The sequence below is a fragment of the Taudactylus pleione genome, unplaced genomic scaffold (genome assembly GCF_031769625.1).
Source record: "Taudactylus pleione unplaced genomic scaffold, aTauple2 ptg000305l, whole genome shotgun sequence".
NCBI classification, from domain to species: Eukaryota; Metazoa; Chordata; class Amphibia; order Anura; family Myobatrachidae; genus Taudactylus; species Taudactylus pleione.
In genome coordinates this window covers 5,265,379-5,290,529 of record NW_028284706.1, presented here as the reverse complement: position 1 = coordinate 5,290,529, position 25,151 = coordinate 5,265,379, and the positions used below count along the sequence as shown (strand labels likewise).

At 39.0% G+C, this 25,151-nt stretch overlaps 1 protein-coding gene across 2 annotated transcripts; it reads right to left on the bottom strand.

Moving 5' to 3' along the window:
• Window positions 1–1,261: 1,261 nt before the first annotated feature.
• On the bottom strand, window positions 1,262–18,917 carry LOC148511542 (KN motif and ankyrin repeat domains 1-like). 2 transcript variants are annotated; one of them, XM_088442146.1, is made up of 5 exons: window positions 18,800–18,917; window positions 15,394–15,447; window positions 11,616–11,689; window positions 8,296–10,178; window positions 1,262–3,258 (listed from the first exon to the last, which is right to left on the bottom strand). In XM_088442146.1, the coding sequence occupies exons 3-4, from the start codon at window positions 11,650–11,652 to the stop codon at window positions 8,302–8,304; spliced, it is 1,914 nt and encodes a 637-aa protein (XP_088298272.1). In that variant the 5' UTR covers window positions 11,653–11,689; window positions 15,394–15,447; window positions 18,800–18,917; the 3' UTR covers window positions 1,262–3,258; window positions 8,296–8,301. The 2 variants fall into 2 exon arrangements, with proteins under 2 accessions (XP_088298272.1, XP_088298274.1); XM_088442148.1 differs by lacking the exon at window positions 15,394–15,447.
• Between the last annotated feature and the right edge of the window lie 6,234 nt (window positions 18,918–25,151).

The window sequence follows — 25,151 nt, the reverse complement described above, 5'->3', positions numbered from 1 at the left end:
CCCTCACAGCAGCTCAGCACACAGTGTGCTGAGCAGCAGCCACAGCATTCTCCTATGCCTGTGGGGGGGAGCGATCACACTAATCGCGCCCCCCCCAGCTTTGCGCCAGACTGAGGGGGCTCAAAGCACCCCTTCGCCAGAGGCGCTGAAAATATATATTTTTTTCTGCAGGGGGCGTGGCCTCCCACGATTAGGCCATGTCCCCTGTTACCCAGGGCCCGCCATGGCTCTTGGCGGGCCTGCGTATGATAGCCAGTTGGTTTGGTGTGGGAGGGGTGAGAAGACATTTTAAATATAGTAAAAAGGCACTTGAGGTTAGAAGCTTTAGCAAAGATGAGAGATAAGTGCTGTATGTTTGTTTTGTAGTGACCAGAACCTTCTGATAGGAGTGGTACATCACTGTATATGTTAGGAAGTCATTAGGAGTATGAGATTTACTCTTATGATATTGCACTTTACAAAAGTTTTTGTAGATGTTATGTTAACTTTAGAGTGCCGTGGCTGACATTGAAGGACCATACTGTATTTATGGTCTGGTTAAGATGTGGTATAGCAATATTAGAGGAAGAGAATGTAGAAATTGGTGAAACATGTAATTGCAGAGAGGTAGAAAGCTTAAAGTAATGGAGAAGAGAGATTTTACAGGTGATAATGTTGTGATCTTAGAGAGGGAAATTAGAAACCAAACATTATCTAGTGATTACAAGATAATGGCAGTGGCCATAAAGAATCAGTCCCCTGGGATGTACCTAGAGATAAAGTTAAATAGAGTAGTTTGGGGGTATGAGAAAAATGAAGAATATCAACAGGGATGATGTTAGGGAGATAAGTGGACCTGAAATGAGGGAAAAATTGTTGGTGTTGTCATGGACAGTAGATCACAGAGAAAAATGGGTTGAAAATCCTGATAGCATATACTTCAAAAGATTTAAAAGTGAGTGTTGGAACATTTTGTAAAATAGTGAATATGCAATTTGGTATTCCAACCCCACTGCCTTTATTGCTTGCAGGAGGTGGGGATGATTTTGAGACCACCATGTGAAACGGCTGCATGGGAAGCAGTGTCTGAGTGTGTTAGGCATGTGTGGTACCCTGGTGTGATGAGGGTGAAGTGGTTGACTTGCATACAATTTTGTAGTACCTGGATCTTAGTCAGCTTCATATCTGAAATACTATCTTGCTGTTCCACACTCTGGCAGAGAGGTAAGGACAGTATCCAGCACAGCCACTAAGAGATATGGTATGTAAAAGAAATGTGGTATTTATTCTGCATCCAGTATGTCTGTAAAACCAGTGCAGCTCAATTATTCAAGGATAAAGATACTGTAAACATATTTAATTAAACATTGCAATAGTATGAATTAAACATTCTTCACAGGACTTTAGTTCATTCGAGGTAAAAACTCCTAAAAGACAATTATCATATATATTGTGAAACATTAAAATAAATGCAATGTCTTTCAATCTCCAAAACACTATTATACTAATAGCATATATTAATAGAGTGCTTCACAGCACACACTAACTCTGACATGAAAGTAGTTAAGTAACACTAAAGTCCAATATTTAATAAAAGTATACAGGGACTTGAAAGATAATGCGGTTATCTCTTAATACTTTATAAATAAAGCAGCTGGTCAGTGAATGATGAGGCCTTTGTACATTGACAAACATAGAATTACAGTCCTGACACAAAAGTATAACACATAGGGCAGGATGCATCAAGTATTGCATTTTAGATGCAATGCATCCCGCCAATGATCGCATGCATACATATGTTCAATAACACTGGATGCATTTACGTTTAAGCAAAGGAGAGATCTCCTGATAAAAGCTGTCCTTTGCGGTGTGGGAACTTCTGGGTTTATGACCCAGGAGTCCCTCTGCGTATGTGCGGCCATCAGCCAACCTATTGGATCACTCTCAGGGAAAGCATCAAATAGAAGCCCATAGGCTTCAATTAGGTAATGCCTTCTATAGCTGGCATTGCCTATCTGGTCCAAGCTCCGGAAGGCTTTGCACATGGAAAATGCAGTCAAACCACCAAAAACTGCATTTTTGGAGGTTTGATCACATTTTTAGCATTGATGCACCTTGGTATGTGATTAGCAGACAATGTATTTACCAGCTGGAATGTTGTCACCCAAATGTTGACTAACTTCTGCTTTATTCTCTAAGTGATTTCACTTAGCTGTGATGTCTTCAACTCACAAGGTGGTTGCCACAGAAGTTCTTCTCCTCACACTTTCCTCAGACCAACTACCTCACCTCATTTAACAGCTGTCCCCAGCTGACCTATCACAGGGTCCCTTTCTGCTTGCACATGTGCACCATGCCACTGCTCTGCTTATGCATGCGCTGAAAATCAAATGCTGTGTGGCAGCCGTAGTTACTCAAACATTAAGGGTATTGCATGTGTTGGTGATATTGTCAGAAGATAATGTAGTTAGAATCCCAGCACACATAATGCTGGCAGTCAGAACCCTGGTGCCAGAAGGGGTAGGGTTTGGCATTGGCTTTGGGATGGTTAAGATTAGGCTGTGGGTGGGTGGGGGGGGGGGTGATTGGGGATAGGCTGCCGAAGGGGAAGGTTAGGGTTAGGCTGAGGGAGGGATGGGTTAGGGGAAGGGTTAGAATACTTATCTACATGCATTGGCATTTCCACTGTCGGGATTACACTGCTGGGATTCTGGTCACTGGCATTACCATTGCCGGGAACACGTACCCAATCAGTCAGAAGGTTGACTTTGTTAGTGAGAAAGAGGTCATGAATGGATGTTAATTTGTTGCAAACTTAGTGTACATCCCATACTGCTAAATATATATTTCTATACTCTGTAAACACTGTCAAAATAACACAGGAACATTTTAGTCATCAAATACTGTACATACATTAAGAACACTGTTTTTTTTAGTTCCCATTTGCTAATTTATCTATTTCAAAAGTAACAATGTTAAATGCTGAGTACAAATATATAAACTCCCCCATCTCCTGAAGAATTATATGAAACACTTACTGTAAGTTGAAATCTGCAGTTCTTTTTTTTAAATATTCTTATCAGATTACAACTACAGTGCATAAACGTATTATTTTTTATTGAAACATATAATTAAGAACTAAACACGGAAAAGCAAATGTGAGGACCACTGAGGAAGCAGCTATGATGCAGTGACCCCTGAGTTCTTTTGTTGATAGCAGTTACCTTCCCACCTACATCTTCAGCAGTTTAATTACTTAGACCTGAGCACAGCCAGTGACTAAAATAATGAAGAGAAAAGAAAAACATTATGTAACATTATTAATAAGTCATACTCAAACAACATATTGCCTATTTCCATTATAAAAGCTACATAGAATCATATCCTATATATAATCTCTGACTTCTTTAAAACCTTTAAAAAAAAATCTGCTAGCAGCGTTATTAGTAAAGTATATATTGACCAATAAAACCCTCACAAGAACTGTTAATTAAAAATAAATGTGATTTTCTAATCACAAAGCTCCTTATTTTTTTGTAGTAATATTTACAAACCATCTTTGCCATACAATCACATATACAATCTCCTGGCACATTATTATTGTGCATGAAGTACAGCTAGAAAGTAAAAGTCATTTTAAGTAACGCCAAAACATGTATTTTTTGGCCATGCTGCTTTGTGTACAAACTCCTCCTCCTGCATTTTTTATCAGGCTGTATATAGACGCTATAATGTAACACACAATCATTAAAGTGCTACAAGTTTATTTTGTACATCTCTCATGTAAATAACACATAAACAATCTATTTTCTGTCATAGAGATAGATGTGTGAAGGACTTATCTTAAACACACACATTCCACAGTACATATCCTAACCCACTGCTCCATGCTCCTTCCTCACTATCTACCCCATCTGTGTCACCCCTGTCTCTCTCCCCTTTAAAATGTAAGCTCTCATGAGAAGGGCCCTCTTCCCTCACGTGCTTCTCCTCCCCACTACATATAATATCATTTACTCCTAACTGCCCACAACAGCACCTAACACCTGGTTGCTCATGTCCTGCTGCTTGTGTTATGCAGCTATGTTTATAAACCATGTCCTTGTCCTACATTGTTTTGTATTACTATTTACTGTTTTTCTTGTGTGCTCATTTATGTACTGTGTAAGGTGCTGCGGAACCTTTGTGGCACCATATAAATAAAGGATAATAATAATAATAATAATAATAATAATAATAATAATAATAATAATAATAAATGTCCCTTTTCCCCCTTGTCACCGGCTATTATAAAGTTAATGTTGATATCTTTTTTGGCCAGATAGTATTGAAAGGGGAAATCATGGATAACAGGAAAAGTGCACAGTTTGCACTTTGTTTCTCAAATTTCCATGAAAATTTCAGGTCATAAATATTAGGAGGGTGAAAAACTAAGTTGTCGGCAATGTGCACTAAGTTACCAGCAATCCCCTAGAGATTGTAGCATTTCTATAAGATGAGAGTGGACAACAGTGACAAATGCAGCAGAGAGGTACAGTACAGGAGAATTAGAAATGAGTAATGGCCTATAGGTTTAGCAGGGATCAAATCTTTATTTACCTTAACTCATGCAATCTACAGTATGTGGAGTATTGTGAGTGAAATTGGACTGAAATGGGTCAAATACATTAGGATGTGTAAGCTAAGAAAGTATGTGATGTGGTGCAGGCAAGTCTCCAGCAGCTTGGAGAGGCCTGGGAGCTGAGATATGGCACAATAAATTGAGTCAATTTTTTTTTCCTGAATAGGAGTAATCACTTCATGCTTGAATAACAATGGTAATATACAGAGAGAGAGAAAGAGAGAGAGAGAGATTCAATATTTTAGTTAAGTTTGAGATGTACACATGAGACCATATTCAACTGATTTGTCAGGGTATGAGATCAAGAGGAGTTATAATAGAGTAGGAAGATAAGGACAGAGTAGTATCCCTCCATAGTACCACAGTACATATGGAAGATACCTAATAGTTGTGGGTACCCATTGAAAATGTCTGTTTATCCCACAAATATTTATTGATAAATAGACCACTATAAATGAATGATCAGTCTCACAGATGCAGCACCACTAGTGGTATCTTAACTGCATTTAACTGTTTGTTTAAATAAAAAAACTACTTGCTGTACAAAGTAGAAACATGTATATCTTGGCTGTATTCATTTACCGCACTGGCTTGAGCGCTATGATTGGCTCTAGTATGGGGGATAAAGTAGCGCATAGTAGACAGTTGTATCATACCTTCAGGTCACATAGATAACAAATATAAACTAATACAAGAACTTTTTGCCCAACTTTAATGAGTCATTCATAAACTACTGATAAACCACTGAATAATGTACTATGAGATCAAATGGGATGCATTCGCATCTCGGCGGTCAAGATGCCGATGCTTACATTACCGCCACCAGAATACAGATGCCAGTCAGAATTCCATTGCCAGCATCCCGACCGCCAGGATGCCGAACGTAAGTAGCATGGTTGGAGGGAGGGTTAGGGTTAGGGGTTTGGGTTAGGCACTAGGGAGAGGGTTAGGCACTTAGGGGGAAGTTTAGGTTAAGGGTGCGGGTAGGAGGAGGTTAGGTTCAGGCATTAGGGGGTGAGGTTAGGGTTAGGCACCAAAGAGGGAGAGGTTAGGGTAGGGAGAGGGGTAGGGTTAGCATAGTGACCACAAGTGTCGGTATGTTAACCCTGTCAGGATCCCGAGGTCAGGATTCGGACCGCCAGGGTCCCGACTTCTGGTATTTAATACTGATCCCGATCAAATAACCCATTCCTTTTTACTACAAGAATTGGCAATTTAAGCACCTCATATTATAATAGATAAATAATTCATCATCTGCAAAACTTACCACTAGAATAACTTACTACCAAACGGTTCTAATTAAAGCATATGAAAGAGCATATGTATGACCTTTATATGTGTCTGTACTAAAACAATAAACAAGCAGTGTGAGATTGAACATACGTATCAGCAAACTGATTTGTCTTTTTGAATGAAAGATCTGCTTTAGATATTTGCATGACATATTCTGCAACAATAAGTCAACAATAACATTAATCACAATGTACTAAAGATGGTCACAAAATAAAAAACTATGTATCAAATGTGGAGAGTTCTTCCTTGTATGAACTTTGTCTTATGACAAAAAAATATGAATACAATGTAATCAGAACACCAAATAATGAATTAATAGAGGAACTGCTTCTCATTATAAATAGTAACTAATATTAAGAAAATATTGGTATGGGAGAAAATTGATTAAATAAACTTGAACCATCTTTAAACTTGCAGGAACCTCGACACATAGCTCTCTTTTTTAATCACATAATTTTTTTCTTTCACTTTTTTTTTATTTTAAATATTTGCTTACCATATTTTATGAATACTTAATAAAAGTTATGTATTAAGAGACAATGTGCATCCACAATACATATTTTTTTTCAAAATTTTCTTTACATTTAGGGTAATCTAGGCAGGGTACCACTACCAGTAAATGGTAAATATTATAACTTATATAATATGGGTCTTTAGTGTGAATTTGAATAAAACTTTTTGTCTAGTGTGACTCATATTTCTTGCTTGGCAAACACAGGTTTAGTAGCAGGTACAGTTTATCTGGATAGTCCAGTTGCAGCCAGGAACATTTGTAGGGTTGCTTGGCACTGTGATGAGCCATGTGTGCACACTCACAGTATGGTGTTGTGTCAGTGGCGGCAGTAGGATATATTAATATGTACTGTGGTGGTGATATAGTAGACTTTTGGTCTATGCAGGGCTTCCCATACTGTGGGACACTCAGGGGCATGTCTAAGCAGTGGACAGAGAGGAGAGAAAGATGTTGTGCATGCTCAGACGGCCAGGTTGGAGGTTGTACCTCTAGCAACAGCCACTATGGGTCCCAGTGCCAACCGACTTTTGAAGAACAGAAGCAGCACTGAGTACACATCTAACAACCTGTGCATTGACACTACAAGAAAGTATATTTGATGTTTAAAAGTGACAACTGCATCCAACTCTAAGTGACTCCCATACAGTTATTGCTCTTCTATTAGACTGGCAGAAAGAGGAAAGATTTGTTTTTTTGGACATGGCCTCCCCCAAACACTACATACCCAGGCTCTGCATAAGGCTAGGCACATATCCTGAGATCACAATTAGACCTTTCCAAATCCCACTGATCTGGTGCAAGCCTTGCTTTGAAACCCTACCAATGTGCTTTATAACTGGAGGCATCACTACAGCTGCCAATTGGACTTTGTTTTTTGCTTACCCTATGTGCATGGATCAGTGTCATGACATAGCATGTAGCCACATTATGGGCCTGCAGCAGCATCGATGTTGGACTCAATGGAGCAGTGCTTTTGTTTGTACATGCATCTGAATCGCACTGCACTGTAATGTACTGTAGCATTAAGTAGGTGATAGAGATGAGCACAAACAGTGTCCAAACCATTGGATATGTACTGTGGATGTCAGAGAAGAGAGAGGCTTCAGTTGGAGGGTGAGATGCAACATGAAGTATAGGTAGTAGTAATGCAGGTGTCTGTGTAAAGTTCAGTTATATTTAATGCTGGCCAATATTTAGTGTAATACTTAGAGTGTGTGTTACACTATGCTACTAAGGGGTGCATTTACTAAGATGGGAGTTCTATTAAGAAGTGATGTTGCCCATAGCAACCAATCAGATTCCAGGTATTATCTTCTAGATGGTGTTAGATAAATGAGAAGTTGAATCTGATTGGTTGCTATGGGCAACATCACTTCTTAATAGAACTCCCATCTTAGTAAATTTACCCCTAAGTCTGTGCAAGAAACAGATTTTAGACCAGTAACTGTGCAACACACTATGGGGTCTATGGAACTTTGGTATATGCAAGGCGAGAATCTCGGGCACATAGGACTAAGCTGTGTAATGTGAGGAGCTTGTCATTGATGTGTAGGAAATGTGAAGTCGGTGCAATGTGTGATCTAAAGTAATATCAGTTTTATGCTCATTTACCTTAACAAATGGATCAAACTTGTTAGTTCTACTATAAGAATGCAGAACTGCGTATTGTAAAGCAACATACACTGATTTTGGTTTTTGCAACCCCCAACATATCTGCGATTTCTTTAAATAATAATTTGTTTGAAAACACAAACATAAGCCAATAAATAAGTACAAAATAATATCTCTATTTATATTACAGTGTCAATTCAAACTGTCATTTTTGTGATAGTTATAATATGTAAAGATAGATGTACAAACAGAAAAGCTCTGGAGTTATACTACTTACAGGCATCTACATTTTCCAAATTCCAGCTTCCTTCTGTAAATTCATTCTTTCATCTGTACTGTCTTCAGCTAGTTGGCAAGTGCTTTGTTGAGTGTCTGTAAACTCTGTATAGTTCTCTTCTGTTGATGAGCCAAGAGCAACTTTCTCTTCATCCATGTTTTTTGCCTTAGTATCAACACACATGTCCATAATGTTTTTGACATGCTCTTTATTTGAAGCAACATCCATAAACTCTGGATGTCCTGGTATTTCTACTGTATTGTCACCAAATGATGTTGGTGCTTCAATATTTTCCTGAATGTTTTTACCTTCATATGCTAACATCATAGCTGTGTTTGTTGTTGTGATGTATGTGATGTCAGCGGAAGACATTTCTGATGAGGAGGTTATTGCAGTGTCAGCTTCTAAATATTCTTCATGTGATTTTCTGAGCACTGGAACATAGTATTCAGGTGATGATTCCATGATCTGTGGTTGTAGCTTAGTTTCTTTATCCCCTACATCTATAAATTGTCTAGAGAAAACAGCTAACCTTAGCTCTTCCAGCTCATCAGCTGCGGCCTTTACATGATCTTCAAGCATACTAATAACTGCCTTCTGATGCTCTATTGTATGCTGGAGTAATTGTATTTCCTTGTCAGCCTCACAAGTCAGTCCCAATAGTGACTCCATTACCCATACTCCAACATTTTTTGTTTCAGTCGTTGATTGCACTTCCACCTCTTTCTTTTCTTGTTGAGACTTGTAATAGAACACAGCATCTGCCATGCTGAAATCTTCTCCAACTGCAATGGACTTGCGGGAGTTTTTATTTACTTCTAGGTGACGAGCAAGAGTTTTGTCAGCTGCCATTTTATTGGTTCCTGTACTCTTATCTGTATCACTTAGCTTTTCTGTGAGTCTTTTTAACTGTGCAATTTTACTTGGTTTAGATGCTACAGACTCTAAGCCAGCCTCCTGTTCAGAAATATAATCTAATTTGATCTTTGAATTACTTTCATTTAATCTAGAATCTTTAACAGTTGTTAGACCCTTACTGAAGCTTGTTTTTTGCTTCTCCAAATCAAGCATCAGCTGCTTTTTGTCTTTGTCCAATGTAGAAATCCTCATCTGTAACAATGGAATAATCTTTACCTGTTCTTCCAGATCTTTCAGTTGCATTAGTGAAGCAGCCATCTGCTCCCTTATATACTGAAGATGAGTTGAAGAAATATTAGTAGCTGGGGTGCTTCTTCCAGAATTTATTGGACTGATTTTCACAGATCCTGAGAAACTTTGATTGAACATAGGTTCTCTATTGTGATGCACAGTTAATGATGTCTGGGTGAGGTTTGGCGAACTTCTGCTAGCAACACTAAGCTTTGAAAGGTTTGAAGGTTGACATGTTCTTCCCTGTACTCCTTCATAATGCAAATTTAGCTGCTCCTGCTCAAGCCTCTTACGAGTATCTGCCAGTGTTTTCTCAACACGAGTATTCTTCAATAGTGACTTTGATGGAGGAGGGAGCAGTTTAATAATGGGTGCTGGAGAAAGTGGGTTAGACTTACGCACAGCCAACCTTTCCTTAGAATCTGAGGAACTAATTTCAGCTCTGACACCTGCAAAAAATACAGAGTCTGATGCTCCATCCTCACTAAAGTCCAAGGATTCTGTTGAAACCCAAGTACCAGTTTGACTTGATAGGCTCCTCAATGATGATGTGGAGCGTCGTGGTACCCTGGGCTTTCGGTTACCTGGCACTTTTTTCAAGGTCTGACCACTCTGGATATCATCAACATATTTTAAGAAATCCAAATCCAACTGAAAACCATATGGAGTTTCCACACAGTATGAAGTCTTCTCATTTTCATTCTGGTCCCAGTAAAGAAAGGGACCTCCCAGATCTATTAAAATGAAACAAGTACCATTTGGTTAAAGAATAATGTAATAAAACATTTAAAATTGCACCACAATCATAAAATATTAATTAGTGAACTTTACAAAATAAAATCAATTTATTTTTTGTAATATGCCTGTGAGATTTTGTCACATTATTAATACAGTACTATTATTATTATTATTATTATTATTATTATTATTATTATTACTATTATTATACTTTATTATTATCTACTTTTATAGTAGTCAAAGGCAGAACAAGAACATTGAACTGCAAATCATAAAAAGTAGAGTTTTGTTCCTTAATAAAACCATGTTGCACCATGGGAGGAGGGCAAATGTTAAATTTTCAGACTAATTAGATTTGGGAGGGTCTCAACTCAAAATTGCGGGGGTAAACGATGTTTTGCCCAGATCCAAATTTCATGATTTAAGTGGATTTGACCCAAACTCTAAAGTAATCACATAGTAATTATACTGTACATTCCTTTAGAATATTGAATCAGCTTTACAATGTAATATGTAAATGGCAATAGTTTGCTTTTAATCACATTACATACAATATTATTTAGAATTAAACTAAGGGTCAAACCGGCAGTAAAACTTTTGGAGCAAAGTCATGGTGATTTAATGTGGAGAGTGGAAGATACAAGTAATATGTATTTAGACATGACTTTGGTGAAGAGCCAAGGAGCAGAGGCCCTGATTCAGAGCCGGACGCTCTGATAGAGCGCTCGCTATGAGTCTGGGGTTTTTTATTTTTTTTGTGCGGCCTCCTGGCTGCTTGCATAGCTGTGGGTGACCACCCACAGCTATTGTGAGCGGCCAGGATGATGGCCACGATGGTCAAGACCATCGCGACCATCGGGCTTGCGACGAGACCCTTGTGGTAGGGTCTCGTGGCTGCAAGCCCCAGAGAGCTTCTGGCGTTAATAGAGCCGGAAGCTCTCCCACTGACATCACTTGTGATGTCAGTGGGGCCGCCCACAAACAGCAGGCGTTCGCTTGGGAACGCCTCCGTTTGTGAAGCCACCCTCCGGCCACGCCTACCAAATGGGGTGAGCTGTCAATCACCATCAACAGCTCACCCCCTTTGGTGCAAGACCCGGAGCGACGGAGCACCCGCCACTAGCCGGGTCTTGCGCATGCGCATGACGGAGCTGGCTCCGTCGTGCGCATGCCCAGTGGGCAAACATCGACCCGGTTGTGAGCGCTCAGCGCCTGCGACCGGGTCAGAAGCAGGCCCAGTATGTGTTAGATTTATAAAGAAACATGCAATACCATCTCAGTCTGGCAGTGTCTACATTGCAAGCAGGCAAAAGTATATGTAAAATAAAACGTAGTCTGGAGACCTTTTTTGCTTTGAGCTGTTTTCTTCTGACCATGTGGAAAACTCACATCCATAACTATATTTTACATTAATGTACATGTAGGTGTAATACCTGGAAGGTTATTACTTAAATTAACAGCCTGTGTCATCCCGATAAGATATGAAAACCTGCAATCACTGGTAAGCCTGTAAAAGAGATATTACACCACAGTGAAACATAAAAAATACGTAGACATATAATCTATAATATAACATCCTACACAAATTAATTATTACATTATTTTTGAGCAGAATAAAATGCAGAGTAACTGTCAACAAATAGAGCAGATTAAATTGATACTAGTACTACTATAGGAGAAATTAACTTATTTAATTGCTCTGAAAGAGTAGCAATATATATTTTTTTGTTTTACAAAAACATCCTCTAGTTCTCAATAAGTTAATTTGATATTGATTTTTATGTTTATTTTTAGAGCAGTAAAATATATGCTAATGTTGTTTTCCACACAGCTATATGTCTATATGATGATCATTTTAACTTGGATCAAGAGATTTTAAAACAATGCTTATGATGATTTTCACAGCCCATTATTATTATTATTATTATTATTATTATTATTATTATTATTATTATTATTATTATTATTATTGCCCCCAATCATTTTAAATAGGTAGCTCCTATGCAAATGCATTAATAGAATTATCTTAGCAAGGAGACGAAGATTTGTCACTTTCCTATATTAAAAAAGTGACAATGAATTTAGATTCTTGAAAATTAACTCGATGCTACTTCCTTATGCAATTTCCAAAGAAACAATACAATCGAAGTACATAAAAATCCTTTTTGTTCCCCAACAGAAATTTGGCAATAAATTCAGTAATAATTCAGTCTGTTTTTCAAATATAACCCATTTCCAATTTCTATCTATTATTTATGTACTGTCTCTAGCAGAGTAAATATAACTAACATCTTTTGGTGAAGAGTTTTAATTTTTACTGTCTTAGATGTATACAGTCCTTTGCATAGACCCAATCCACAACACAGTTACCTATTTCCACCATAAGAATAAGCTAGTATAAACAGCTTTTGTAATAGTCAGGTCAAATGACTAATGCTGAGCAGATGGAACAGCGGTGAAGGCTGGTTAAATGGAATTCACTATAAATCAAGGGTCCTAGTTATCAAATAGGCCTGAGAAGAGTGATTTCCTACTGCTTCTTATTGCGGGAGCAGCTTATCAATGCCCAGCTTGTCCTTCCTGATGTTGCTGGCTGGCAGCTGCAAGCAGGGGCATATCTACCCATTGGCCAGGATGGCACTCACCAGGGGCACCGACCAAAGGGGGGGTGCCGCCCGGCAGTGCCACCAGTAGCCAAGGGGTGGACAAGTCCCCCGGCCCCACAAGTGTAGGGCAGACCGCAGTGATAGCGGTCTGCCCTACACAGTTTGTAATAGCAGCCAGCTAATGAGACTCAGACAGACTCTCATTTGCTGCTGCATTGTCCGCGGAGGGAGCCAGCTGGAGCTAACTAATGAGCTCCGTGTGCCGGCTCCCCCCGCAGCATGTGATGGGAGAGACGTCATACCAGGAGAAGAGCGGCCGGGACTCAGAGCGGACAGCGGCAGTTGCATCAGGATCAGGTAAGTTTAATTTTTTTTTGTTCTTTGTGTGTGTATTTATGTGTGTAAGCCTGGCACTATAGGAGGGGGGGGCATTGAAATAGGGGGTGGCCACTACTGGGGGCACTTTATGGGGGGGTGCCTGCTACTGGGGGGCACTGTATAGGAGTGGCCACTACTGGGGGAAATTTATGGGGGTGGCCACTACTGGGAGCACTGTATAGGTGTGGCCACTACTGTGAGCAATTTAGGGGGTAGGTGACCACTACTGGGGGCACTGTATAGGGGTGGCCACTACTGGGGGCACTGTATAGGGAGGACTACTACTGGGGTCACTGTATAGGGGGGGACTACTACTGGGGTCTACTACTGGGGGGCACTGTATGGGTGGACTACTTCTGGGGGCACTGTATAGGGAGGGCTACTACTGGGGGCAATGCAGCATAAGGGGGATTACTACTGGGGGATTACTATTTGGGGCACTGCATAGGGGGGAGCGCCAGTCCATTACATTGCCAGGGGCGCTTTGATCGCTAGATACACCCCTGGCTGCAAGAAGTCATTTGGTTAGTCTAGGTCATATGCAGTATGTGCACTGTATTGGAAGCTTGGATATGTATTCAAAGTAACAGAATATTAGTGAGTACTAGAAAAATACTATTTTTAAAGAAATTAGTAAGAAACATTTTTTCTTTTACAATAACCACTATCACCATCTTGAGATGTTATTAGTGATTGGAGCGCAGTAGCAGTACAAGTATCACTGCTGATCTCCAATCACTATCATTTTCTCATGACGGTGAGACCTGGCAAAAGTCACTTCTGGAGATAGTCTTTGTTAAAAACACTGTAGCAGAAAAATAGCTCTGGTTTCATACTTACATAGATGTTGCTAGCTAATGTATCTAATATACAGTTAGGGATAGGAAAGGAGTTATATTTTCAGATTAGTCTATTTTGATATTCCCTGCTCTCAAACATAAAGATCCATAAAGGTTGACCTATTATTTTAATTAAATTTTACCTTTGGTATGATGTGACAGGTGTTGGTCAAGTATACTTACTAACTGAATGATAATAACAGATTTAACATAACAATAGCAACTACAGCTTATGCCTATATATCTGTGAAATAGATAAAGTTCCTATTGGCTGATGTCAGCTTACATTTCTACACCAGGTGAATAGAGGAAAATACATACCGATACAGAGATGTTTTGGTGAGAAAAAGGTCAGCTTAATTTAATTAGTTATTGAAAGGAGGGAAAAGGTATGTTGATGAAGGAAGAATGTCTCTACACATAGAATTGACATCTTGCCATATAATTAAATAAAAGTTGTAGATGGGGGTCAACTGCCAGCTTATCATCAACAAATCTAAGCTTTCATGGGGAGCCAACTGCCAGCCCATCACCAACAACTCAATGCCTAGATGGAGGCTAACTGACAACCCATCATCAACAACTCAAGGAATAGATGGGGGCCAACTGCCAGCTCATCACCAACAACTCTAAGCTTAGATGGGGACCAACTGCCAGCCTACCAATAAAATTTCAAGGAATAGATGGACTTCAACTGCCAGCCCATCACCAGCAACTCAAGGAATAGATGGGGACCAACTTCCAGGCCCATCATCAACAAGTCAAGTATTATCATCACCAACAACTCAATGCTTAGATGGGGGCCAACTTGCAGCCAATCTCCAATAATTACCATTTTTGTGTACCTGTAGAATGGTATTCATATAAGTATGTATTCTGAAATGGTATCAGTGAAAGAGATCAATGTTTTTAAGAAGCACATTGTGAAAAACAAAAACATATTACATGATCTACTGTTAACTAGAAAGAACACGATTATTAGAGGCACTTCATGTTCACATTACACAAATATTTCTAAAATAGTTCAAACCAGTGCATGATCAGAAGAGTAGAGCCCGCTCAGTAATTATACCGGCTTTGCTTTGCCCCCACACCAGCAAGGCCCATATGAGCTGCACCAGCAGTAGTTACGCAATTGGTAATGCATGAAAGTATTTACCATTATCGCAGTATACAGTATTTCCTGTTACTATGATAGTCAAAATAAAAGTATAATATTGCTGAACGATAATTAGCATACTAGGTTTTTATATTCATATTTGATGTCAAACTTATCGCTCTTTAAAGGGTTTCTGTGGGCTTCAATTTTATTTAGCACATACTGTATATAGCTGCAATTGAATGAGAGAGCATTTACTTATGTAACAAATAACTCAATTTGTACTAACCTGAAAGATAGTCATATAGTAGGTGTGTTAATAAAATTGATCATGCAGTGGAACCTGGAAGGGAAAATACATGTTTGTTATTAACTTTGATTTATGACCTCATTTTAATAGTTGTATATTGAAGCCTTGAACATAAAACCTGTTGACTGACCCAGAACATGGTAAATATATATGTCTTTATTTGACAAATGCTACTTACTATGTAGTGTTCCCTTGCTGTGCCCTGCTCGCTGCCACCATCTTGAATAATGATAGCAATAATCGATCGGTAACCTAGTGGCTGTAATCAGGTGTATGTCCTACGTGATACATACAGTAAGAGAGGGTAAATGTCCTTATCAGAAACAGGGCAAGCTGCTTCACTGTTCTTCTTATAGTGGTGTCATTCACATAGGAGGAGTTTCAATTAGCCACAGGGTTCTATACAAACCTCATGCATTACTGTAATGTAGGATTTCCAGGCAGGATAATCTTGCTCATTTCTGCTCACAAGCCATTGAGGTGTGATCACAGGCAAAATAGGTTTTCCTTTCAGTAATCACCTGCAATTTGCCTATGATAATGTTAGCTGTAGTCAGAGCTACTACCAACATAAAGCTAGAGTTAGGGGCATATGTATCAAAGCTGGATGTGAGATAAAATTGTGAAATATATATCACCAACCAATCAGCTCCAAACTATCATTTCTTAAACACAACCTGCAAAATGTAAGTTAGAAGCTGATTGGTTGGTGATATATATCGCACAATTTTATCTCACATCAAGCTTTGATACATATGCCCCTTATTGTGGTAAGCTTGAGGGTGGTTGTAGGAGGAAGTAGGTAGGATCTGTGCAGAAAGGAAATGCATATATTTACACCACAAAAATGTACTTATAATAAAATTAGAATGACACACTTGATACATTTGTATTCTATTAATATACTGTAAATGCAGCACATACACGGTGTGTATTTTGCACAATGTGTAAGATTGCGATCGATCGTAGCGATCAATCATGTGTTGCTTATGTCCATTTACAATGCCGATCCACGTCCCCGCCGTCATAGAGCTGGATATTACGACAAAACTGTAAGATTGTGATCTATCATGTACAATGTGATACATATGCATATGGGGATCATATGATCGTAACGATCAATCATGCTCCATTTTGACCACATTGTATGTAGAATTTCAAGGGAAGATTTTCAAGGGCATTCGTACAACACATCCTAACAATAGAAAATCTCACCATGTATGGCCGGCAGTGTAGAAATGTGGAAATAAATAAAGTCCACACTTAAGTAAAAGGCTAAGGGGTATATTTACTAAAGTGAGAGTTTTTAAAAGTGGAGAGGTTGCTCGTAGCAACCAATCAGGTTCTAGCTATTATCTTCTAGGTGGTGCTAGATTTATATGTAGAATCTGATTGGTTGCTATGGGCAACATCTCCACTTCTAAAAACCTGCACTTTAGTAAATATACCCCTAAGGAGTTATACCTATTGTTATTAACAAACAGAACAAAAACTTGACATGAAATTGTTACCTTTGTTTTTACTTGTGCTTGGGTAACCTTTGGATGTTAATAGGCTTCCCCCAATGTGTTTAGGTGCAGTAAATGCAGTGTTATGGAAAAAGCAGAATTCATGATAGCACAGCTTTGAAGCAGTGACAAGATGATATAGCAGTGATTCCCAACCTCGGACCTCAAGGCACACTAACAGTCCTGGTTTTAGTGATATATATGCTTGAGTACAGGTGGTTACAACAAAATAATTGAGGTACTAATTAAGTCATCTGTGCTCAAGTATGGCTATCCTTAAAACCTTGACTGCTAGTGTGCCTTGAGGACCGTGGTTGGAAACCCCTGTGATAAAGATATCCAGACTGATGTGCATACATTGTATTTGAAAATGCTAGTACATTGCACAGAACCGACAACTAATTGGTATGAGGCCTAAAGCTGGCCATACACTCTGCAATTATCGGGACGATCCGCCCGATATCGGCGGATCGCCGCGATAATTGCAGCGTGTATGCGGGCGACCGAGGGTTAAATATTGCTTGGTCGGGCATGCTGGATTGTCCAGCATGCCCGTCCGATGCGATATTTACCCGGGAAACTGTCGGCCGCATCGGGCAGTGTATGACCAGCGCGGCCGACAGACAGACATTTCTTGTGTTCCTTCCTACGGAAGGAACAGGGAAATGTCTCCTCCCCCGGGGCGGAGCGCGGATGTCGGGCTATACACTGTGAGATTTCTCTCACAGTGTATGCCGGCGACATCTGCGGCTGGCAGGCAGCCAGATAAAATGTCTGTCGGTCTGACAGACATTTTATCTGGCAGTGTATGCCCAGCATAAGATGGGTTGTGGGGTTGGTATTATTTCCTGAGCATTTGTGGGTCTGAACAATTCATGTGATTTGATCAAATTCACCCGTTACTCTACAATTGAACTCTGTGTCGTGGCAGTTGGGTAGACATTATCAAATCAATTAATTGGTAGATAGTGTGAGGAAATTTAAAGATGTCTCTATGGAAACACCTGCCATAACAACTTGTACGCTTTGGACACAAAAACCTAGGTAGTTAATTAATTTATATATTTGCATAACCTCTGAGGGAACAAAACGACTCTTTAACTTTATAAGTTCAGCGTTTCCCAAGGCTCCAGGATATCCTTGCTAGAGCACAGATGGTATAATTAAATTGGCTGTGGTAATAATTATGTCACCTGCGCTTAAGCATGGATATCCTTAAAATTTTGACTAATAGGGTGCCTTGAGGACCGAGTTTGGGAACCACTGGTGCTAGTTCATGTAAAAGGCTCACTACCAATGTAACAGAATCTTTGATTTGAAGTTGTGTTTAACTGCTCTGGAACTCAGAACAGAAATGACTAAATAAGCAGTATATACCATATATACTATATTTAATAAAGTCTAGAAAATAAGACACATTTTCAGTTTTACCTCCGCTGTATTTGCAACATAAAAACAAACAAATGCAGCTTAGTAAGCAGATATAACAAGACATTAAATGGACACATTATATTCTATCATAAGACACACATACAAAATAGACACATTTTAAAACAAAATATCATAGCTGCAATCTATTTTTGTAGTCACTGGTCATGCAATATTAAGGACACGTGATGTTTATAAAGGCTTAAAAGGATTCCTTAAAACTGTATTCACATGTTGGGTGGTCTGCTTTTTGGTTATTTTACCATTTAGTTATTAACTATGCCTTCTTATTTCCTTTATAAACTAAAACAGTGCAGAGCATAAAATAATTTAAATGAAATAATGCTCAAACCAATAATAAACAACACAGACAGTGAAAACAACTAAAATACCAAAACCAGCCATTGCTGCACACACAGATTGCAAAACTATTGTGGTTATGAACATACCTTTTCACCACTCAGTGTCTTGAAGTTCTGTTTAGTAGTAGTAGTTGACTACTGAGAATTATTTGAGATTACCCAGAGAAATCCGAGAATATGGTCAGAGAAAATGCTTCTAGCAGAAATGAAATTTGTAATAACATCTGTTGTCACAAGAAACGTCTGTGATTTCCTGAGGATAAGCCAGTTCTGGGAAGCAGCCTTTCCTCTGGAAAACCCTTCATTGTTGTTCAGCTAGAACATGATTCCTGATTGTCAGGAATATGCAGCCAGCTTCCTGACATAAACACGAGGTGGGCCAGTGCAAACCTTTACAATTCTTTGCTGTATGACTTTGGAGCAAAAGACAAATGTTCTTTCAAAACTCCCTTTTTATCCACATACCTGTTATTATTCTTTTCTAACAAGCTAGAACATATTTTTCTTCACCTCTGCCATTTTATAAGCATTTTCTATTTATGTATCATAACGTTGTTTCCTGATTATTTTTTTTTTTTTTTTAAATGGGTTATTTATGATTTAAAGTGAAATAGACAATAATAACAAAATAATCCATATGAGAATGAGAAGACATTATAGAATCAGATATACATCTGGAGTATATAATAGCAGTAATGTCAAGAACAGTATCGGTAACAATAGTAGGTGATCATATACAATATAGTAATGCATTAGAAATAACTGGTTAGAAATAGCTGCTGTAAAAAAAAAAATAAGGGTAGGGGAAGAAGAAAAGAGGTTGATAAGAAACTGAGAAAGGAGGGTGGGGCTGCTGATTCTGTTGATTTTTTTATTATTTAACTGTAAAACAGATATCTATTTCATGTACTCACTGGGTGTTGCAGTTTTCAATATTAACTTCAATGACTAAAAAATTAAATTCACATTGTCTGTTGATGTGAACAATAATTAAATAAAACTTACACTACAGGGTTTATTTACTAAAGGTCAATTTTAATCAATTTTGCTTGATTTAAACCGATCACCATAGATGTTGTGTCTCTGGGGCTAAATCACACATTTTCTAACAGACAATTTTTGATTTATTTTTTTGAGGTATTAGAAAATGTGTGATATAGCCCCAGAAACACAACATCAATGTTTATCAATTTTAAATTGATCAAAATTGACCTCTAGTAAATATACCCCTTCTACTTCATTATCATTGTTACAACTTACCTTGCACAGTCGCATGGTATGCAACTACAGTCAGATGAGCTATCACAGATGGAGTCACTCCTCATGCAACCATGCTGTGAATCCATTCCACATGTTGGAGAGGTTGTGTGACAGGATCTATTAACACTACGGGGGTGGGGGTATTGCTATTTTAGATTTGTTGCCTTTGGGGATCTATTGACATTGGGGATTGGGAGATTGTTTTAGAATAAGAGGCTGCTGTACATTTTTCTCCTTTTCCTATAGTAACTGCTTGTGATACTTGAAAGCCGTATTTATGCATTAGCAACTGACTATGTCACCATCGAGGCCTGACCAGGCCTGGAGGTTGTGGTCAGCATGGAGATGTCATGGAGGTAGAGGGGGCAGGGGGATAGAACAGACTACAGAGAGGTATTGTTTGGAAGAGTCAAGGAAATAGTGCAGAGTGGTACTGGTGACTTTACAGGGGTCAAGGAGGTAGTGCAGAGAGATAGTGTTTGGTAAGGGGGGTCAGGGCGGTAGTGAAGATAGGTAGTGCTGAGTCGGGGGTAGTGCAGTGAGACAGTGTTTGATGAGGAGGGTTTAAGGGGATAGTGTAGATAGGTAGTGGTGTGTAGATAGGTAGTGGTGAGTATGGTGAGGTAGGGCAGAGATAGTGTTTGGTAAGGAGAGATCAGGGTGTAGTGCACACAGGTAGTGATATGGATGGGTCAGGGAGGTAGTGGTAATCACAGAAAGTCAGAGAGGAAGTGGTGAGCCACCCAGTAACCCTTGCAATGCATGTCAGTTGTGGGTAAATTAAACCACTACACATGTACTAACATTATACCACACTGTAGTGTCCCCCATATTATGCCACAATGTAGTACATCACGTTATGCCACACTGTAGTGCCCGCACATTATGCCACACTATATGCCCACTCACACATCATACTACACTGTAGTGTCAAATCAACACACTGATATTACCTCACCAGCTCAGATTTTGCTAAAATGTGGTATATGGAGAGTATATATGTAGTCTAAGAAAAATTCAAAATATTATATAAATATCTCCTGCCATTTCCAAAAATATGTAAAGTTTTCAAAATCTGTCAAAAACTCAAAACCAGCATATTTTCAAATTGCCATAGCAGCTCTCCTAATTAAGCTACAGAGGTGGGAGTGGTGTCATTTTACTGTGTTTTATGCCCTTTCCTTTGATATACAACACATTCCGCTTTGTGAGGAAAAACTTTTTCCAAATTCGAACTGAAATTTTTGATCATGATTATCTCAAAAAATGCATCAACAAAAAAGTTCAAAACAATCAAGGAAATAGTCTATACTAATGTTAAATGTTTGACAAAATTTAAAAGTGGGAGGATAACGGGTTCATAGTTAAAAATAATTTTAAAGCAAGGTTTATTTAAAAAAGCCGGGTGTATTACATGTAGTAATAGGTAATATTAGATTTGATGGCTTCATTAGTTAAATTATATAAATCAAGTTGAATAGAAATACTTGACATTGTATTAGTCAGGCAACAATATTAGCTGAAGATAGTTTGACAATGCCTCAGTGGTTTTTAAAGTGTCATCATGAGACATGTTATAAATTCTTCCAGTTGAAGTTATAGTCAACTTTGTTTAAGACTTCTATTAGAGGTATCCATAGTACATCAGGCTTCCTTGGATAGAAGAATGATGGTGAAGGTCCAGCTGGATGAAGGAAGGCCTCTTTTAATTCATCTTTATCTTCATTCTTGTCCATCACATAAGCAAGCCACCATTTCTTGTTATACACAGCGGATATATAGCCATTTATTTGTGTGAACTGGAGCTTGTCTAGAGATTTTGTAATGAATACTGTACATGATGTTGTAGCCTTAGAAAGGGTTTTCACAGATATTTTTGATGTACTTGAATCAACAGGTAAAAAAGCATGATACTGTTGTGTTCCCTGAATAGTTACTAGCTGGCTGAAATGATAATTCAAAAATGTTTCAGACTCAATATAGTCTTCTTGCATTGTGAATGTCAAATTAATTCCAGATATATTTTCTACTGTCCATTCATAAAGTTGTAGAGGTGTGAGGATTTGGCTCTCATATGGATGTTGTAGGCTGGCTCTAGCTGCCAATCTCTTGACTGTGCCGCCATCTCCATCACAGGAGTGTTTCCCATGTGCTGTGGCCTGCAATACGGAGCATGATTCCTGACAATTGATTCATGAGATCAATGATTTATGAGCATGATTCATAAACAATGCATTAACTTTATTGAAGATAATTATTTATTTTCTTGCAAGCATTAGTCATTGTTTTTAGTTAAGTCATATAGGAACTTTTATAATTAGGCCTACAGTATTTTAATTATTGTAAATTATCTTAATTACTTTTTTGACAATCTCTACATATTATATCTATATTATATATTCTCACATGTAGATATTGAAAAAAGTCATTAAGATAATTTTCAGTACATTTAATTCAAATATTGAATGTTGGGCTACTTTTAGTTGTTCCCTCATATAATTGGATTTAAAAGTAGGCCCTTATTTTTTCAAATGTAGTGCCTACTCTTGTTTAAAATACTTTTTAACTATGAGCCCATTATCCTCCCACTTTTAAATTGTGACAAACATTTAACAATAGTATAGACTATTTCCAGAATTTTTTTTCCTTTTTTGTAGACACACTTTTTGAGACTTTTTGAGATAATCATGATCCAAAAATTTCAGTTTGAATTTTGGAAAAAGTTTTTCCTCACAAAGCATATTGTGTTGTATATCATAGGAAAGGGCATAAAGCACAGTAACATGACATCTCACTGACCTCTCTAGCTTAATTTGGAGAGCTGTTATGGCAAATTTACATGATATTTAAATAAAATGTTGTAGTTTTCTTATACTACATATATACTCTACATATACCAAATTCGAGCAAAATCTGAGCTGGTGAGGTAAAATTTTTACAAAAAGTGTGTTGATTTGACACTGAAGGGCTCATAGCCCACACATTATGCCACACTGTAGTGCCCAGTGCCCACAGATTATACCCACAGTGTACTCACTAGAAGGATCAGCAGATGGCAGAGCAGCAGACAGTCACAGGCAGGCTCAATGATTTATTCCCTGAGGCTGTTGCTGCTGTTCTTTATGGGTCAGAGGCGCTTGTGATGGGCTTCTCCAGTCAGAGCTCAGCACATGCTCCTCTGACCCCTCTGTGGAGACTACTGTGTTTTTCTACCCAGTAATGCACTGCTGACTGTACTGTGGCCCTATTCTCTGTGTATAGCTGCTGGCCAGGTCAGTCAAAGCATTTATGACTGCCCGGCAAGCAGCTGCACTGCAGCCTGCCATACCGAATGGTGCCATGGGCCCCGTTCTCCTGCGACAGAGGTTGTGGCGACAAATCACTGGAGCCCACTGGGGATTTCACCAAGCCTAAGCAAGATGGTCTGCCAGCAACAGTGTGGGGGGATATCCTGTTAGGGTCACTCATGTATCTGACACAGAAGGAGGAAATGCGGAGGAGGCACCCGAGGAGGAAGGTATCAGCCAGTGCAAATATATGCTCCTCTGTATACACTGCTAATACCTATTGCATCCCAACCTTCCCACTTTTTGGGCACTGTCACGCTGTCCACGCATAGTCCACAGGGGGGAATGGTTAGAAGGTCACTCTCTCTCTTCTGCTGCTCTACATAGCAGAACAGCACCTAAACAGTAAAGAAAGAGTCTGGGGGTATCTCTGAAGCATGGCAAGTGCTGTATACATGTCCAGCATGACGTTGAATGCCCTAAATGTGACAAAATCCTGATTCCCCCCTCCGAAATGTTGGGAGGTTAAGCTATGCACATTAGATTACATCTAGGCACACCTTCTACTGAAGAGGATTTTTGCACTGCTTCTTCTTAATTACCGTATATGCTTTTTAGCCATTGTAATTGAAATAACAAAATCTGTACATAAGACTCTTATGACAAAGACAGCTCCAATGTTCCCAGAATACAATTAGTTATTTATTGCCTTAAAGATGGCTAAACAGTCAGAACATTCAGAGAAATCTGGAAAAAATTAGAGGGATGATTGAAATGTGAAAACAGTTGACACCACATGCCTATTTTAGATTTGAAACACTAAATTCATTGTACCCAACAGACCACAAAGTGCAATGGACACACAACATGTATTATTCAGTGTGGTATAGGCAAGGAGACCAATTTTAGTCACAATGTTCAGGGTGTTGCTAGGTTCTCAAATATACACTGACACTTACAATTACATAACAAGTGTCACACAACAGTGACAGCATTAGGTAAATGCAAGCATATCCCAAATGAATTTCATTATTGATATACAAATTTGTTATTTTGGAACCTCTGCAAAAATGAGAAACAGGAACTAACTATGGAGATACATGACATAAGCAGCTCTTTATTAACTAAGGGGTCTATGCACTAAGCATTGGAGAGAGATAAAGTGGATGGAGTTAAAGAATCAAGCAATCAATCAACCTGTTATTTTTTAAACACAGCCTGTAAAGTGACAGTTAGAAGTTGATTGGTTGGTATTTTATTTCTATCCACTTTATATCTCTCCCTTACTTACTAATATTCGGTAGTGCTTGGCCATACCCCAAGTTTGTCAACAGTTGATGTCACCAGATTGTTTCTTTACAAGTTTCAGCTGCAAGGATATAATTATCTGTAAGTGATGAAAGTGCTATTGTGCTTTTCTACTTTTCCAGCACTACTCCCAAGTTCAAACACAAATCTGGTTGTTGGCCTGCAATATCATGTCTCACTTCAGGGGCGTATCTATAATGGGTGCAGGGTGTGCGAGGCACACGGGACCCTAGGTCCAGGGGGGCCCCGCACCGCACAACCTGCACCCACAAAACTTATCTCTCCGGAGTCCCACATTGGCTCTGGTGTCTGCGCCTGTAAAAACAACTGGAGAATGGTTGCGGCCATTTTCCCATCATTTGAGCATGTGCAGTACAGGGAAAATGGCCACTGCGGCCATTCTCCTGGTGACTAGTGAATGCGCTACAGACTCTGGGCACACTCTAGTGCCAAGAGTCTATAATTGTGATGCTGGCCGCACACTGCTCAGTGCGCAGCAGGCCGCTGGACGGAGAGGAGGGGGCCCATGTCGGAGACTGCACATGGGCACCCTCCTCTCTAGAAACACCCCTGTCTCACTTGTT